General features: G+C 41.4%; 1 protein-coding gene across 1 annotated transcript in view; it reads left to right on the plus strand.

Annotated features, from left to right (window-relative positions):
- LOC128067944 (cytochrome P450 2C9-like) overlaps positions 1–3,485 on the plus strand; it is a 47,095-nt gene extending 43,610 nt beyond the window's left edge. The window contains exons 8-9 of the mRNA XM_052661078.1: positions 2,138–2,279; positions 3,304–3,485. Of these exons, the coding sequence (XP_052517038.1) occupies positions 2,138–2,279; positions 3,304–3,485 (324 nt within the window). The remainder of the gene's footprint in view (positions 1–2,137; positions 2,280–3,303) is intronic.
- Positions 3,486–16,187: the final 12,702 nt, after the last annotated feature.

The raw sequence follows: 16,187 nt of genomic DNA on the forward strand, positions 1-16,187 counted from the left end.
TCAGTGTATAATTTCTGCCCTGACACAAGGGGCGCGGTGGTGGTCACTTTTTTTAGGCTAGCTTGTTTGGTCATGCTTTGGGGAGAGAGGAATACTGCAAACAAATATCACTGGCATGTGTTCACAGTGATTCAGCCACACTGGGTTTCCCCTGCTCACAGCATGTGTGCTTTCCCAGTCTACACTGCTCAGACTCTAGTTTGCTCTGCTGGGAACTGTCTGATGCGGGCCCTGGTTTGCATGCACTTCCTAGGTCTAAGCTGCTCAGGTTCAGGTTCTTGGGTACCCCACAAAGGTGCAGACTTGTTTGGGCCTGCATTTTGCACCCGTCCCAGGTCTGAGCAGCTCAGGTGACCAGGTCCTTGGCACGCGTAGTCGCCATCAGTTGAAGGCTGCGACTTATCCCCTCCCCCATCCCAGCCACTCGTTTTTCTGGGTGTACAACAGGCGCACCTTCTCAGGTGTGCTGTGTGTCTCTTCTGGGAAGCTGATCTCTGGCTGTGACCCTCCTGGCAGATGTCGACCATCCAGAATCCCAAGAAGTCTTGGTTATCTAGGAAGTCTGATTGCAGTTTGGTATAGGATGCCTCCCTGGGGCTGTGATTGCCCCCTTCCTGCTCTGGCTGCCCTCACCTGCCTGTCTCTGGTGGGGGATGGGCTGGGTCCACAGCCAGCTACCTCTGCTCAGTCCTTTGTTCTGTGAGCATGCCTGGCGGTGGTTAGGGCTTTTCGGGGGATCACAGGTCAGCTATTCCACAGTCTGGGTTGCGATCTCAAGCTAGTTCCCTCACATTGCCCTCAGGGCATTCATGCCTTATCTTAAGCAATACAGCCTGCTCCTCCCTGTCCCTCCCCCGCTTGCTAGTGGGGGATGCGAGCCTCTGGGCTGTTGCACGACTGGGAGTTGCTGTTAGGGACGTAATCTGTGGGGTTTAATTATTTATTTATTTTTCCTCCCGATTATTTTGCCCTCTGAGATTCCAAGGCTCGCCACAGACCCACCAGAGAGAGTGTTTCCTGGTGTTTGGAAACCTTTCTTTTATTTTTTAAGACTCCCTTCCTGGTACGGATCTCAGTCCCTACCTCTTTTGTCTCTCTTTTCATCTTTTATATTTTGTCCTAACTCCTTTTGAAGACAATGGGCTGCTTTTCTGGGTGCCTGATCTCCTCTGCCAGCATTCAGAAGTTGTTCTGTGGAATTTGCTTGGGGCTCAAATGTTCTTTTGATGAATTTGTGGGAGAGAAAGTGGTCTTCCCGTCCTATTCCTCCTCCATCTTAGGACCACCACCCCCCCCCCCCCACCTTTCTATATGTTTTTAACCTAGCATCCATCTCTAATGAACCCTGCCATATACTTTAAGACAAACAATCTGCATGGCAATGATAAATACCAGCAGTTTTTATTATACTTATTGTTATTATTACAGAAGTTATTATTAATTAGATGAAAAATCTGTTTATAAAAGTCTTATGAATTTATAATCCAGACATCCCAAACTCTAACAGAGTCTCCCCGTTTTAAACCATAATCCACGTATTGCTGCTGCTGCTGCTAAGTCACTTCAGTTGTGTCCGACTCTGTGTGACCCCATAGACGGAAGCCCACCAGAATCCCCCATCCCTGGGATTCTCCAGGCAAGAACACTGGAATGGGCTGCCATTTCCTTCTTCAGTGCATGAAAGTTAAAAGTGAAAGGGAAGTCACTCAGTCATGTCCAACTCTTCGCGACCCCATGGACTGCAGCCTACCAGGCTCCTCCGTCCATGGAATTTTCCAGGCAAGAGTACTGGAGTAGGGTGCCATTGCCTTCTCTGAATCCATGTATTAGATGAGTGAAAACTAAAGTAGTAAAATAAAGCAGCTGATGGGGACAGACACCAGTATGATAAGAAGAATGGATTCATAAGGTCTAACACCCTAGGACCCATGGACTCACTACTTCAAATATCACTGTCACTTGCCTTAAGCATATTCCTTGTTTATTACTTCTTTGTCTGGCTCAAAATGCCATTGTCTTTCTTTGGACCTAGGATTTCTCACCTGTAGGTCATAAGATTGGAGTGAATAATTTATAACATTTCTTCCAGTTCCATGACTTCTTTATAATTCAGTTTATCTTCATCTTTTCTTCCCAGGGCACAGGTGTATTAGTATCACTGAGTTCTATGCTGTATGATGACAAAGTATTTCCTAACCCAGAAATGTTTGACCCTGGCCACTTCCTGGATGAGAGTGGTAACTTTAAAAAGAGTGACTACTTCGTGCCTTTCTCAGCAGGTAACAAAATTTTTTCCTTCGTTACTTCAAAGTGAAAGTGAAAGTGAAGTCGCTCAGTCGTGTCCGACTCTTTGCAACCCCATGGACTGTAGCCCACCAGGCTCCTCCATCCATGGGATTCTCCAGGCAAAAATCCTGGAGTGGGTTGCCATTTCCTTCTCCAGGGGATCTTCCCGACCCAAGGATCGAACCCAGGTCTCCCGCATTTCAAGCAGACACTTTAACCTCTTAGCCACCAGGGATGATTTCCGGGGGGTGGGGGAGGGGGGGATCAGTTGGAACTTCTTATAAAATTCCCATTCCGGGACTGGTGGAACTGCTATTTTCCTACACTCAGGTGTAGCAATTGCAATGCCCACACACTTTCCCTCCTCATAATATATGCTCTTTATTGGACTAAGTCACCAAAGCTTTGGAAAGATGACCCAATTCTTTCAAATTCAGAAATAAAATTTGAGCTAGGTGCTGAAAATATAAGAGAAGTGCACCTTAACCAGAAGGAACCATGTGTTGTAAAACTTGAAACTTCAAGAGGTATTGAAGATTGATGAAGATGTAGTTAGAGGAGAGAAGAGGGGCTGTGAGGAGTAGAAATAAAGATGATGGGGACATCAGACTAAGAACATTAAATACAACTACACTGTGTGTTTCCAGGGGAAGAAAAAGATTGATGAAAACATGAAACATCAAATTGCATGAGAATAGTTAATGAAGTACTTGTCATAGTGCCAAAGCTCATAAAAAATTTGTGTAAATAAGGGTAGCCATTAAGATATGAAATTATGTGGACAGCATGTGTATCCATCCATCTATCTATCTAACTCTTGTGGCTTACATTTATCCATTCAACCATTCATCAATGGTTACTTTCTAACCACTGATAAGTAACATATTGGCCAGTTCCTCATGAAATTTCCCCCACAGCTATGAGAGATTGGAATGCCAGATGTGCATGCCAACTCTTTCTAACAGCCAGAAACACAGTGTTCAAGGAGTATGCACTCTCTGTGTTTGTTATTTTCAGGAAAACGGGTTTGTGCAGGAGAGGGCCTGGCCCGCATGGAGGTGTTTTTATTCCTGACAGCGATTTTACAAAAATTTACTTTGAAATCTGTGGTTGACCCAAAGGACATCGACACCACCCCAACTGCCAATGGGTTCACTTCTGTGCCACCTCCTTACAAGCTGTGCTTCATTCCTCTGTAAGGAGGTGTCTCCTATGATGTTGTCTTCTCCTTCTCATCTGGGGCATTGGTCACCTCCTTTCCTCTTCATTCTTCTGCCTAGGAATGCCTTCTCAACCTCTCTTCTTGTTATGGTGCAGTTTCACTGCAGAAATGTATCCGCTATTCTCCATGTCCTGTAACATTTGTATCGGCCATCACATATGCTAATGCTTTATATATTATTGAGTAGCACTATGTAATCAATACAAAATAGAACAAGATGATTAGTGTATGGCAATGGAGAGTCATTATTCCAGTGTATGTTCCTAATAAAAAGCATAATTTGATGAGCCAGTTCTCAGAGTTTCCTTATGGTGTGCCTAATACAAGTAAGAAAGGAAGGAAAGTAATTCAAAGAAGTCATGTTGGTTTCATAGTGATCAGCACAGAGGACTAGGGAGATTAAGCAGGAAAGTTCTCTTGGCTATATGTCACCTAGAGTTACTTGACGTTTGGATTTGAAACTGAAAGAAATTGTGTCCAGAAGTGCCTCAGTAGGAAAATACTGAGATCAGTGATAGTAAGGAATTAAATCCAAAGTAAGCCACAGAAAACTACAAATGAAAATTAGAGCAGAAATCAGTGAAATTGCAAACAAGGAATCAAGATAAAAATCAATGAGACCAAACCTAATTCTTTGAAAAGTTGAACAGAATTGATAAACCCATAAGTAACCTATCCCGCACTCCGAGAGAAGACACACATTATTAATATCATTGCTAAAAGAGGGACCATAACTTTAAGTCCCAGAGCACTAAAAGGATAATAAGGGATTATTATGAAGCAGTATGCCCACCAGTTTGAGAAGTTCAATGATATCGGTTAATTTCACACACACTCTGTCAAAATTCACACAGGAAAGAGTAACATCAACTAGTTGAAACTAGTTGAAAGACTTCTGTACCCTTAGTGAATATAAACCTAGTCACATCAAAGCCAGAAAGAGAAGCAGATCCTCTCTCATCACAACTACCAAGCCCAACAATATGCCATATAATTGGGTGGGTATCTCCCTCCAAACTCTCAGCTTTTCCTTGAGGAACAAAGGAGTTGGCATGCACATCTGGCATTCCAACCTCTCACCGTTGTGGGGGAGTTTCATGAGGAACTGGCCTTTGTGTTACCTGTCTTGGAGCATTGAAAGGACTCAATGAGCTGTAGATACCTGGGAGTTTCTAGAACATAAGAAGCAGACTGGGCCAGCACACAGGTTTGAGAGACCTCCAGAATCTCTGGCTGAGCTGATTGGTGAAGTTCTTCTCCTCCATGTGACTAGTCAGTGAAGACTGAAACGAGCTATTGTCTAATGTGCAAACCGCAATGAAGAGAGTCAAGGAAAATGTAGAAACAGGAGATGTATGATTGACCTAAAACATCATTCAAAATAAGTCATGAAGTTGTTCACTGTGGCCTGGAGAACGGTAAACAAATGAAGTAGGAATTTCAACAACAGGGCAGAAAATTCAAAGGTATGAAACAGAAGTAATAGAGCTGAAGATCACTTTTTGTATTTAAAAAAATCATTAGAGAATGTAACAATAGACTAGATCAAGCAGAACAAAAGATCAGCAAACTTGAAGATAAGTCATTGGAAATTATTCAATTGAGAGAAAAAAGAAAAAAGGAAGAAAAAGAAAAGAAGTTTCAGGGGCTTACAGAACACTCTCAAGTAGATCAATACATGCAGTATAGGAGTCATAGACAGAGAAGAGAGAAAGGAAGGACCAAAAGCTAATTGAAATTAACAATGGCAGAAAACTTCCCACATCTGGGAGAGGAAGTGCACATAGAAGGAAGGAGGTACCAAGCAGGACACCTCTTACTCAGGGAATAAAGTAGTTACTTCACGAGAGTGATAACTTTTCTATTCAAAAGAAGCTGGTCTGGTTCTATTAGAGTTAGAACCACGTGGGTTAGATAGGAAAGTAGTATTTTGGTTTGTCCTGGTTAAAATGTTCCCTGAGACATGTGTTCACTTAAATTCTAAAGGTTACAGAACCAAACTTTTCTGACTCCATTTTAATAAGCTGGCACTGTAATTATTAACTGTATTAATATCTATTTTGAAAGTCATTGATTAGTGTGAATCATAGAATATTGAACACTGGTGGCATATAAAGGAATTATAAAAATCAAACAAAGCCCATAGTCAGCATAAAGAAGGAATTAATAAAAAATCACAGTGGAAATAAGTAAAACAGAGACTAAAAGAATGATAGAAAAGACCAACAAAACCAAGAATTGGTTCTTTTGATAAGGAAAAGAAAATTGATAAAATTTTAGCTGGACTCTTTACGGAAATTAAGAGTGGAACATATAAAATTAGAAATCATTGAGAAGTTACAACCAATATCACAAAAATACAAAGACTCATCAGAGAATACTACCAATAATTATTTGCCAATGAACTGGACAGCCTGGAAGAAATGGATACATTCCTAGAAACATACAATCTTCCAGGACTAAATCAAAAGAAGTAGATAATCAGAACAGATGAATTACTAGTACTGAAATTGAATAAGTAGTAATTAAAAAATCTGCCTCCAAACAACCGTTCAGGACTGGATGGCTTCACAGGGGAATTTTACCAAACATTTAAAAAGTAGTTGAGAATTCCTTGGTGATTCAGTGGTTAGGACTTTGTACTTTCACAGCTGGTGATCAGATTCAATTCCTGGTCAGGGAACTAAGAACCCACAAGCTACACATCACAGCCAGAAAAAAATAGTTAATACCTATCCTTCTCAAACTATTCCAAAAAACTGAAGAGGAGGGAACACCTCCAAACTCATTCTGTGAGACCATCACTACTTTGATACCAAACCAAGACACTACTAAAAAAGAAAACTACAGATCAATATCTCTGATAAAAAAAGAAGTCCTGAAAAAAAATTAGCTGAATTCAACAATACATACAAATGATCATATACCATGATCTAGTGGGGTTAATTTTAGGGATGCAAGGATGATTCAACACCTACAAATCAATCAAAGTGATATGCCACATTAACAAGACAAAGGGTTAAAATCACATGATCATCTTCCCCGATGCAGAGAAAGCATTTGAGAAAATTCAATATCTATTCATGACAAAAAAAAAAAAAAAAAAAAAGACTCTAAACAGACTTGATATAGAGGGACCATATTTCAAGATAGTAAAGGCTATTTATAACAAATCAACAGGTAACATCATATACACAATGGAATTTAACTCAGCCATAAAAAAGAATGAAATTTTAGCAGTTTCAGAACGTGGATAATCCTGAAGGGTATTATGCTTAGTGAGATAAGTCAGATAAAGAAAGACAAATACTGGACACTCACTTACTCAGTTCAGTTCAGTCACTCAGTTGTGTCTGACTCTTTGCGACCCCATGAACCTCAGCATGCCAGGCCTCCCTGTCCATCACCAACTCCTGGAGTCCACCCAAACCCATGTCCATTGAGTTGGTGATGTCATCCAACCATCTCATCCTCTGTCGTCCCCTTCCCCTCCCGCCCTCAATCTTTCCCAGCATCAGGGTCTTTTCAAATGAGTCAGCTCTTCGCATCACGTGGCCAAAGTATTGGAGATTCAGCTTCAACATCAGTCCTTCCAATGAATACCCAGGACAGATCTCCTTTAGGATGGACTGGTTGGATCTCCTTGCAGTCCAAGGGACTCTCAAGAGTCTTTGATGCAGCCTCAAAAATAAAACAAATGAACTAATACAACAAAACAGAAAAAGACTCACAACACAAAAAATAGGCTACTGGTTATCAGTGCAGAGAGAGATAGAGGGAAAGGGTAAGATAAAGGAAGGGCGTTAAGAAGTACAAACTACTAAGTATAAAATTTAAGTTAATAAGATTCAAGGATATAATGTACAGCACATGGAATATAGCCAAAATGTTATGACAATTTTCAGTTCAGTTCAGTCACTCAGTCGTGTCCAACTCTTTGTGACCCCATGAGTTGCAGCACACCAGGCCTCCCTGTCCATCACCAACTCCCAGAGTTAACCCAAGCTCATGTGCATCAATTCGATGATGCCATCCAGCCATCTCACCCTCTGTCGTCCCCTTCTTCTCCTGCCCCCAATCCCTCCCAGCATTTGGGTCTTTTCTAATGAGTCAACTCTTCGCATGAGGTGGCCAAAGTATTGGAGTTTCAGCTTCAGCATCAGTCCTTCCAATGAATACCCAGGACTGATCTCCTTTAGAATGGACTGGGTGGATCTCCTTGCAGTCCAAGGGACTCTCAAGAGTCTTCTCCAACAACACAGTTCAAAAGCATCAATTCTTCAGTACTCAGCTTTCTTCACAGTCCAACTCACACATTCATACACGACCACTGGAAAAACCATAACCTTGACTAGACGGACCTTTGTTGGCAAAGTAATGTCTCTGCTTTTTAATATGCTATCTAGGTTGGTCATAACTTTCCTTCCAAGGAGTAAGCGTCTTTTAATTTCATGGCTGCAATCACCATCTGCAGTGATTTTGGAGCCCAAAAAAATAAAGTCTGACACTGTTTCCACTGTTTCCCCATCTATTTCCCATGAAGTGATGGGACCGGATGCCATGATCTTAGTTTTCTGAATGTTGAGCTTTAAGCCAACTGTTTCACTCTCCTCTTTCACTTTCATCAAGAGGCTTTTGAGTTCCTCTTCACTTTCTGCATTAAGAGTGGTGTCTTCTGAATATCTGAGGTTATTGATATTTCTCCTGGCAATCTTGATTCCAGCTTGTGCTACTTCCAGTCCAGCGTCTCTCATGATGTACTCTGCATATAAGTTAAATAAGCAGGGTGACAATATACAGCCTTGATGTACTCCTTTTCCTATTTGGAACCAGTCTGTTGTTCCATGTCCAGTTCTAACTGTTGCTTCCTGACCTGCATACAGATTTCTCAACAGACAGGTCAGGTGGTCTGGTATTCCCATCTCTTTCAGAATTTTCCACAGTTTATTGTGATCCACACAGTCAAAGGCTTTGGCATAGTCAATAAAGCAGAAATAGATATTTTTCTGGAATTCTCTTGCTTTTTTGATGATCCAGCAGATGTTGGGAATCTTATCTCTGGCTCCTCTACTTTTCTAAAACCAGTTTGAACATCTGGGAGTTCACAGTTCACGTATTGCTGAATCCTGGCTTGGAGAATTTTGAGCATTACTTTACTAGCATGTGAGATGAGTGTAACCAGTTCCATCACTTCATGGCAAATCGACGGGGAAAAAAGTGCTAGACTTTATTTTGGGGGGCTCCAAAATCACTGCAGATGGTGACTGCAGCCATGAAATTAAAAGACACTTACTCCTTGGAAGGAAGTTATGACCAACCTAGACAGCATATTAAAAAGCAGAGACTGATGAACATAGATGCAAAAATCCTCAACAAAATTCTAGCAATCAGAATCCAACAACACATTAAAAAGATCATACACCATGACCAAGTAGGCTTTATCTCAGGGATGCAAGGATTCTTCAATATCTGCAAATCAATCAATGTAATTCACCACATTAACAAATTGAAAAATAAAAACCATATGATTATCTCAATAGATGCAGAGAAGGCCTTTGACAAAATTCAACATCCATTTATGATAAAAACTCTCCAGAAAGCAGGAGTAGAAGGAACATACCTCAACATAATAAAAGTTATATATGACAAACCCACAGCAAACATTATCCTCAATGGTGAAAAATTGAAAGCATTTCCCCTAAAGTCAGGAACAAGACGAGGGTGTCCACTTTCACTGCTACTATTCAACATAGTTCTGGAAGTTTTGGCCACAGCAATCAGAGCAGAAAAAGAAATAAAAGGAATCCAAATTGGAAAAGAAGAAGTAAAACTCTCACTGTTTGCAGATGACATGATCCTCTACATGGAAAACCCTAAAGACTCCACCAGAAAATTACTAGAGCTCATCAATGAATATAGTAAAGTTGCAGGATGTAAAATCAACACACAGAAATCCCTTGCATTCCTATACACTAATAATGAGAAAGTAGAAAAAGAAATTAAGGAAATAATTCCATTCACCATTGCAACGAAAAGAATAAAATACTTAGGAATATATCTACCCAAAGAAACTAAAGACCTATATATAGAAAACTATAAAACACTGATGAAAGAAATCAAAGAGGACACTAATAGATGGAGAAATATACCGTGTTCATGGATCGGAAGAATCAATATAGTGAAAATGAGTATACTACCCAAAGCAATTTACAAATTCAATGCAATCCCTATCAAGCTACCAGCCATATTTTTCACAGAACTAGAACAAATAATTTCAAGATTTGTATGGAAATACAAAAAACCTCGAATAGCCAAAGCAATCTTGAGAAAGAAGAATGGAACTGGAGGAATCAACTTGCCTGACTTCAGGCTCTACTACAAAGCCACAGTCATCAAAACAGTATGGTACTGGCACAAAGACAGAAATATAGATCAATGGAAGAAAATAGAAAGCCCAGAGATAAATCCACACACCTATGGACACCTTATCTTTGACAAAGGAGGCAAGAATATACAATGGAGTAAAGACAATCTCTTTAACAAGTGGTGCTGGGAAAACTGGTCAACCACTTGTAAAAGAATGAAACTAGATCACTTTCTAACACCGCACACAAAAATAAACTCAAAATGGATTAAAGATCTAAATGTAAGACCAGAAACTATAAAACTCCTAGAGGAGAACATAGGCAAAGCACTCTGTGACATAAATTGCAGCAGGATCCTCTATGACCCACCTCCCAGAATTCTGGAAATAAAAGCAAAAATAAACAAATGGGATCTAATTAAAATTAAAAGCTTCTGCACAACAAAGGAAACTATAAGCAAGGTGAAAAGACAGCCTTCTGAATGGGAGAAAATAATAGCAAATGAAGCAACTGACAAACAACTAATCTCAAAAATATACAAGCAACTTATGCAGCTCAATTCCAGAAAAATAAATGACCCAATCAAAAAATGGGCCAGAGAACTAAATAGACATTTCTCCAAAGAAGACATACGGATGGCTAACAAACACATGAAAAGATGCTCAACATCACTCATTATCAGAGAAATGCAAATCAAAACCACAATGAGGTACCACTTCACACCAGTCAGAATGGCTGTGATCCAAAAATCTGCAAGCAATAAATGCTGGAGAGGGTGTGGAGAAAAGGGAACCCTCCTACACTGTTGGTGGGAATGCAAACTAGTACAGCCACTATGGAGAACAGTGTGGAGATTCCTTAAAAAATTGCAAATAGAACTCCCTTATGACCCAGCAATCCCACTGCTGGGCATACACACCGAGGAAACCAGAATTGAAAGAGACACATGTACCCCAATGTTCATCTCAGCACTGTTTATAATAGCCAGGACATGGAAACAACCTAGATGTCCATCAGCAGATGAATGGATAAGAAAGCAGTGGTACATATACACAATGGAGTATTACTCAGCCATTAAAAAGAATTCATTTGATTCAGTTCTGATGAGATGGATGAAACTGGAGCCGATTATACAGAGTGAAGTAAGCCAGAAAGAAAAACACCAATACAGTATACTAACACATATATATGGAATTTAGAAAGATGGCAATGATGACCCTGTATGCAAGACAGCAAAAAAGACACAGATGTGTATAATGGACTTTTGGACTCAGAGGGAGAGGGAGAGGGTGGGATGATTTGGGAGAATGGCATTCTATCATGTATGCTATCATGTAAGAATTGAATCGCCAGTCTATGTCTGACGCAGGATACAGCATGCTTGGGGCTGGTGCATGGGGATGACCCACAGAGATGTTATGGGGAGGGCGGTGGGAGGGGGGTTCATGTTTGGGAACACATGTAAGAATTAAAGATTTTAAAATTAAAAAAAATAAAATAAAATAAAAAAAAGAAAGGGCAATCACTGCTAATATTTTGCTGTGCTTTACCCTAGCCTTTTGAATTGAAATCATAAATTTTTGAATTAAAATCATATATTTTTTCACTTAAAAAAACAAAAAAGCAGAGACATTATTTTGCCAACAAAATTCTGTCTAGTCAAGGCTATGGTTTTTCCAATGGTCATGTATGGATGTGAGAGTTGGACTTTGGAGAAATCTGAGTGCCAAAGAATTGATGCTTTTGAACTGTGATGTTGGAGATAACTTGAGAGAGAGTGCAAGGAGATCCAACCACTCTATCCTAAAGGAAATCAGTCCGGAATTTTCATTGGAAAGACTGATACTGAAGGTGAAACTCCAATACTTCGGCCACTTGATGCAAAGAACAGAGTCATTTGAAAAGAGCCTGATGCTGAGAAAGATTGAAGGTGGGAGGAGAAGGAGACGACAGAGGATGAGTTGGTTGGATGGCATCACCAACTCAATGGACATGAGTTTGGGTAGACTCCGGGAGTTGGTGATGGACAGGGAGGCCTGGTGTGCTGCGGTTCGTGGGGTCACAAAGATTCGGACAGTACTGAGTGACAACTTAACTTAATTGTTTGTACAGAATTTTTGCACACAATGCTTTCTGATGGGTTCTTCAACTCACTTATTGAGTGCAGGTGGAGCATTCAGGGACTCCTTCCTCAAGCCAGTTCTAAGTCATGCATCCTCTGTGCAGGGGCTCCCAGTGTGAAGGGAATGGAGTGATCAGGCTCAAAGTAACTGCTCCCAATGAGCGAGCTCAGGACAAGTGAAGAGTAGTGTTTTCCTCACTGCCCTGGACTTGGCCTTGAATTCTTGGGCTGAGGGCTGGGTGAATGGTCTCTTGTATCCTCCAGGCCCTTTGAGGAGGTCTCATGCATCTGAGGAGAAGCCTGGGGGCACCCTGGAGCTCTTCACACTAGAAAACATTTATAAAGGGAAGAATGTTTGGACAATTCAAATGATTCTGGTGGCTGAGCTCTCACAGAAAATATCGTATTTTTTAGGGAAAAGTAGATTGATTTCTTGAATTAAAATTTGCTGCTAATTGGGACATCTCTGGTGGTCCAGTGGTTAAGAATCTACCTGCCAATGCAGGGGATGCAGGTTTGAGCCCTGAAGGGGGAACTAAGATCCTACATGCTATGGGACAAATAAGCTCATACACCACAACAAGAGAGGCCTGTGAACCATAATGAAAAAATCCCTGCACAGACAAAAATGTTAAAAAAAATTTTTTTAATGCTACTTATCTAAATAATGCAAAGAACAACATAAATCAGTAAACTGTTTTGTGTAATAAAACTGTTCAGAAAACTATAATATTGACAAGGTATGAAGTGAACACAAGTGAAATCACTCAGGGAACTGGTGGAAAACTTCACTATCAGAGAATCCACCTCTTGTGTTACCCCATCACTCTATCCTCTCTAGGACATGCCAATTTAAGTGACTCTGCAGTGACTTCTGTGAGTTGTTTTCTTGTGGATAATTTCTCTAGGTTGAAACACTGTTATCCGTGGCAAGGTTGGTTTGATCAAGCCACTCTGCCAGGTATCAGAAGGATTAACTTCTCTACCACATCAGTGGACTTAAATGAAAGGATAACCCACTTCCTCTCCAATTCAAAGCTCCTGCCCTAGAATGAGTCTTTGGGAATAAGACTGGGCAGCTGGTTTTAACTGCTTTCAATGCCTGATCACAGAACGTCTGTAAACCCTTCAGACAATGAAGGGGAGAGTCCTTTGGGGCCACACTTAGAGTTGAGGTTCTTCACAAGGTTTTTTCATTCTCAGGACCTGCAATGGGACCCAGAGCTTTCCAAAAATTGGTTCTAACTAAAGTGGGAACTCTTGCCTGGAGAATTCCATGGACAGAGGAGCCTGGCAGGCTACAGTTCATGGGGTCACAAGAGTCGGACACAACTAAGTGACTAAACCACCACCACCACAAAGTGGGGACTTGAATTTGGGTTGTGTGGAAAAGAGAGGCTTTCTTTTTTTGATTTTAACACCAGCTCTTTCAGACCCAAGGGAAATTTCAGGTTAGGAGGAAAGGAGGACAGCCTTCCCTTAAGGGGAAGATCTAGGGAAGGAATGTGGGGCCTTCCTGTCTCAGAAGAAGCAGCACCCTTGGACAAGGATCAGGAAGCACATGCTCCAAGGGAATCACCAGCTACCTAAGATTCCATGCCTGGAAGCTGGACTTTAATCACAGGTGGGTAGATCTTTGTGTAAAGTCTGTAATCTCCTCTCCACAGATGAAGAGATTTTGTCCAACCTCCCAAGATCTCAACCAAAGAACACAAGATTTTAGTTCCAGGGAACAGAATCTGCCTTTGTAAAGAAATGACCCTTTGGAGTATTTCTTTGAGGTTTTTAAAGTCACTTTCTGTAGGTTTTAAGGAAAATCCCACTTCTTGCTCCAAGCCACAATCTGTCTTGACAGGTAATACCTCCAGGCGCTCCCCTTTTTTATGTTGATAAAGTTCAGTTATTTAATTTCCTTTTTCCTCAACATGTTGATATACTCTTTCAAAGAAGCCTTCTTTAGTCTGGAAAATTTTATGATGACATGTCAGGTGGGTTTTTATTTCTCTTCCTCAGCCACGTTGGTGTAAGATGGATTGTTCACTTTGATTTGAATGGTTAAATGAGCACTTGACTTGCAACCTACCTCCAAAGTCCTCTGGGCTTTCCAGGTGGCTCAGGTGGTAAAGAATCTGTCTGCAATGCACAAGACCTGGGTTCAAACCCTGGATCAGGAAGATCCCCTGGAGGGGGGTATGGCAACCCACTCCAGTATTCTTGCCTGGAGTATCCCATGGACAGAGGAACCTGGCGGTCTACAGTTCATGGGGTCACAGAGGTAGACCCTACTGAGTCAATAATGCTTCAACATTCTGCTAGATGTTTTTTGCCACATCATTAACTTTTACTCTGTCCTTTGATTTCAAGTTACCTACTGTACCCACTCCCACATCCAGCAGAGAAGCTGCCTGGAATTTGATCTTGAGCCAGCTTCATGCAGAGGTGTGACTGGCCTCTCAACACAGACTCTGAGGCTTTTTTCAGTTTGTAATAGTTTCAGTACATAGGGTTGGGCTAGTCTTGATGCCTTACTTGTATTTAAAATGTTTTATCATTTTAAGTATAAAGAGTAAAAGGACAGATTCTGATTCTCTTGGAGTCTGTTGGAGGGTTTCTTTGAAGAAGGAGGGAAGTGCAGACCTTCTGTCCGGGATGTGCCTGTTTATGATATAACTGAGCAGGACCCTCTGGAGCCTTCCCTTGTATCCTCTGCTTTAGCTCCTCTCTGAATTACCTAGATACTAGTATTTGATGCACATTTCCTGAGTCGTTTTGCAGATGTGAATCCCCCTTACCAACAAGTGGGGGGACAGATTGATGACCATAAGCACATACACAGCCCCAGGCCCGCTGGAGCCTAAGGACTGATAATATTAACCCCTGTGACACCACTCTGCTACCTCATCATCAGCCAGTCAGAGAACTCTGCACAAGGCTGATCACATACCCTGCAGATGGCATCCTGCCCCCTGCCCCACCACACCTGCCCTTTAAATAAAGGCTTTGCCAAAACCCTTTAGGGAGCTCAAGTCTTTTTAGGATATGAACCACCTCAAGTTGCAATAAATCTTTCTTTGCTCCAAATTCCAGCCTTTTTGTTTGTTTGGCCTCACTGTGCATTGGGCACACAAACTTGCATTAACAATGGTTGTGGGATGAATCAATAAGGAAGGAAATGAGTGAGGCAGGGACAAAGCCATCATTGGCTAATGCTAAGGTTGCACAGTGAACTCTGAACTCTGCAGAAGGTTCCCCTAAGTACAGCTTAAAACCCTGCTGGAAAAGCATACACTCATGGGAGGTTTGGGGGGGGGCGGTGGGTAATGTAAACCAGACTCACACCACCCCCAGTATAGGTGCTCTATTCATGGGAAGCTGAGAGTCTCATGTCCAAATGTGAAAACTGAAAATTAAAGAGACTGTGCTTCTCCCTAAACTTCTTAACTTGCCCTTCTGTGGGGTCCAGAACAGGTCAGGCCAGTGGATGCCACTAGCCTGGGAGACAGGCAGTTCTGTCTTTCTAGCTGTCACTTCAACCCATGGTCCCCAGACATCATATAGATCTTATGTGTACCTGTCTTTTTCCAAAGCAGGTGTACTTTTACATTTTTCTTAGAATCTGACAGTACTGGGTTTCCCACATCTTTGCCAATTATCACTGTTTTTGAAATTTAGCGTTTTTCATGAAGTGTGAATCCCTGATGAATAATTATGCCATATCACTTTTTTCATCTACTCCTTGCACTTTCATTTTTCTTTCTTTGTGAATTATCATTACAAGATATACACTTTTAAAAAATTTATTTGGCTGTGTCTGGTCTTGTTGAGGTCCTGTAATGGACCAGAACCTGGTGGTCCACAGTCAACCTATAAGAAAATAAAGGAGAGAGAAAGAGGCTGATATTCCTTGGTTTATGCAGAAAGCCAATAAAGCCCCTGGCATGGGGCTTGCTCTGTTCACAGAGGCCTCAGGTACCCTCCTATGGAGTGAAGGTGCAGAGCACCTTCTCGAGAAGGTCTTAGAAGCCCGGGCAAGAAAGTGAACTCAGAGAGCCTCTGTGCTCCAAAGAAATAGCCTGAGAGAGAGAGAGAAAGAAAGACACGGGGATATGGTGATAAGTACCCTCTTCCTTCTTGTGAACCATAAGGTAAAAGTGATTATTTACAACTCTCTCTCTCTCTTTAATATGGATCG

The sequence above is a fragment of the Budorcas taxicolor genome, chromosome 23 (assembly GCF_023091745.1).
Source record: "Budorcas taxicolor isolate Tak-1 chromosome 23, Takin1.1, whole genome shotgun sequence".
Taxonomy (NCBI): Eukaryota; Metazoa; Chordata; class Mammalia; order Artiodactyla; family Bovidae; genus Budorcas; species Budorcas taxicolor.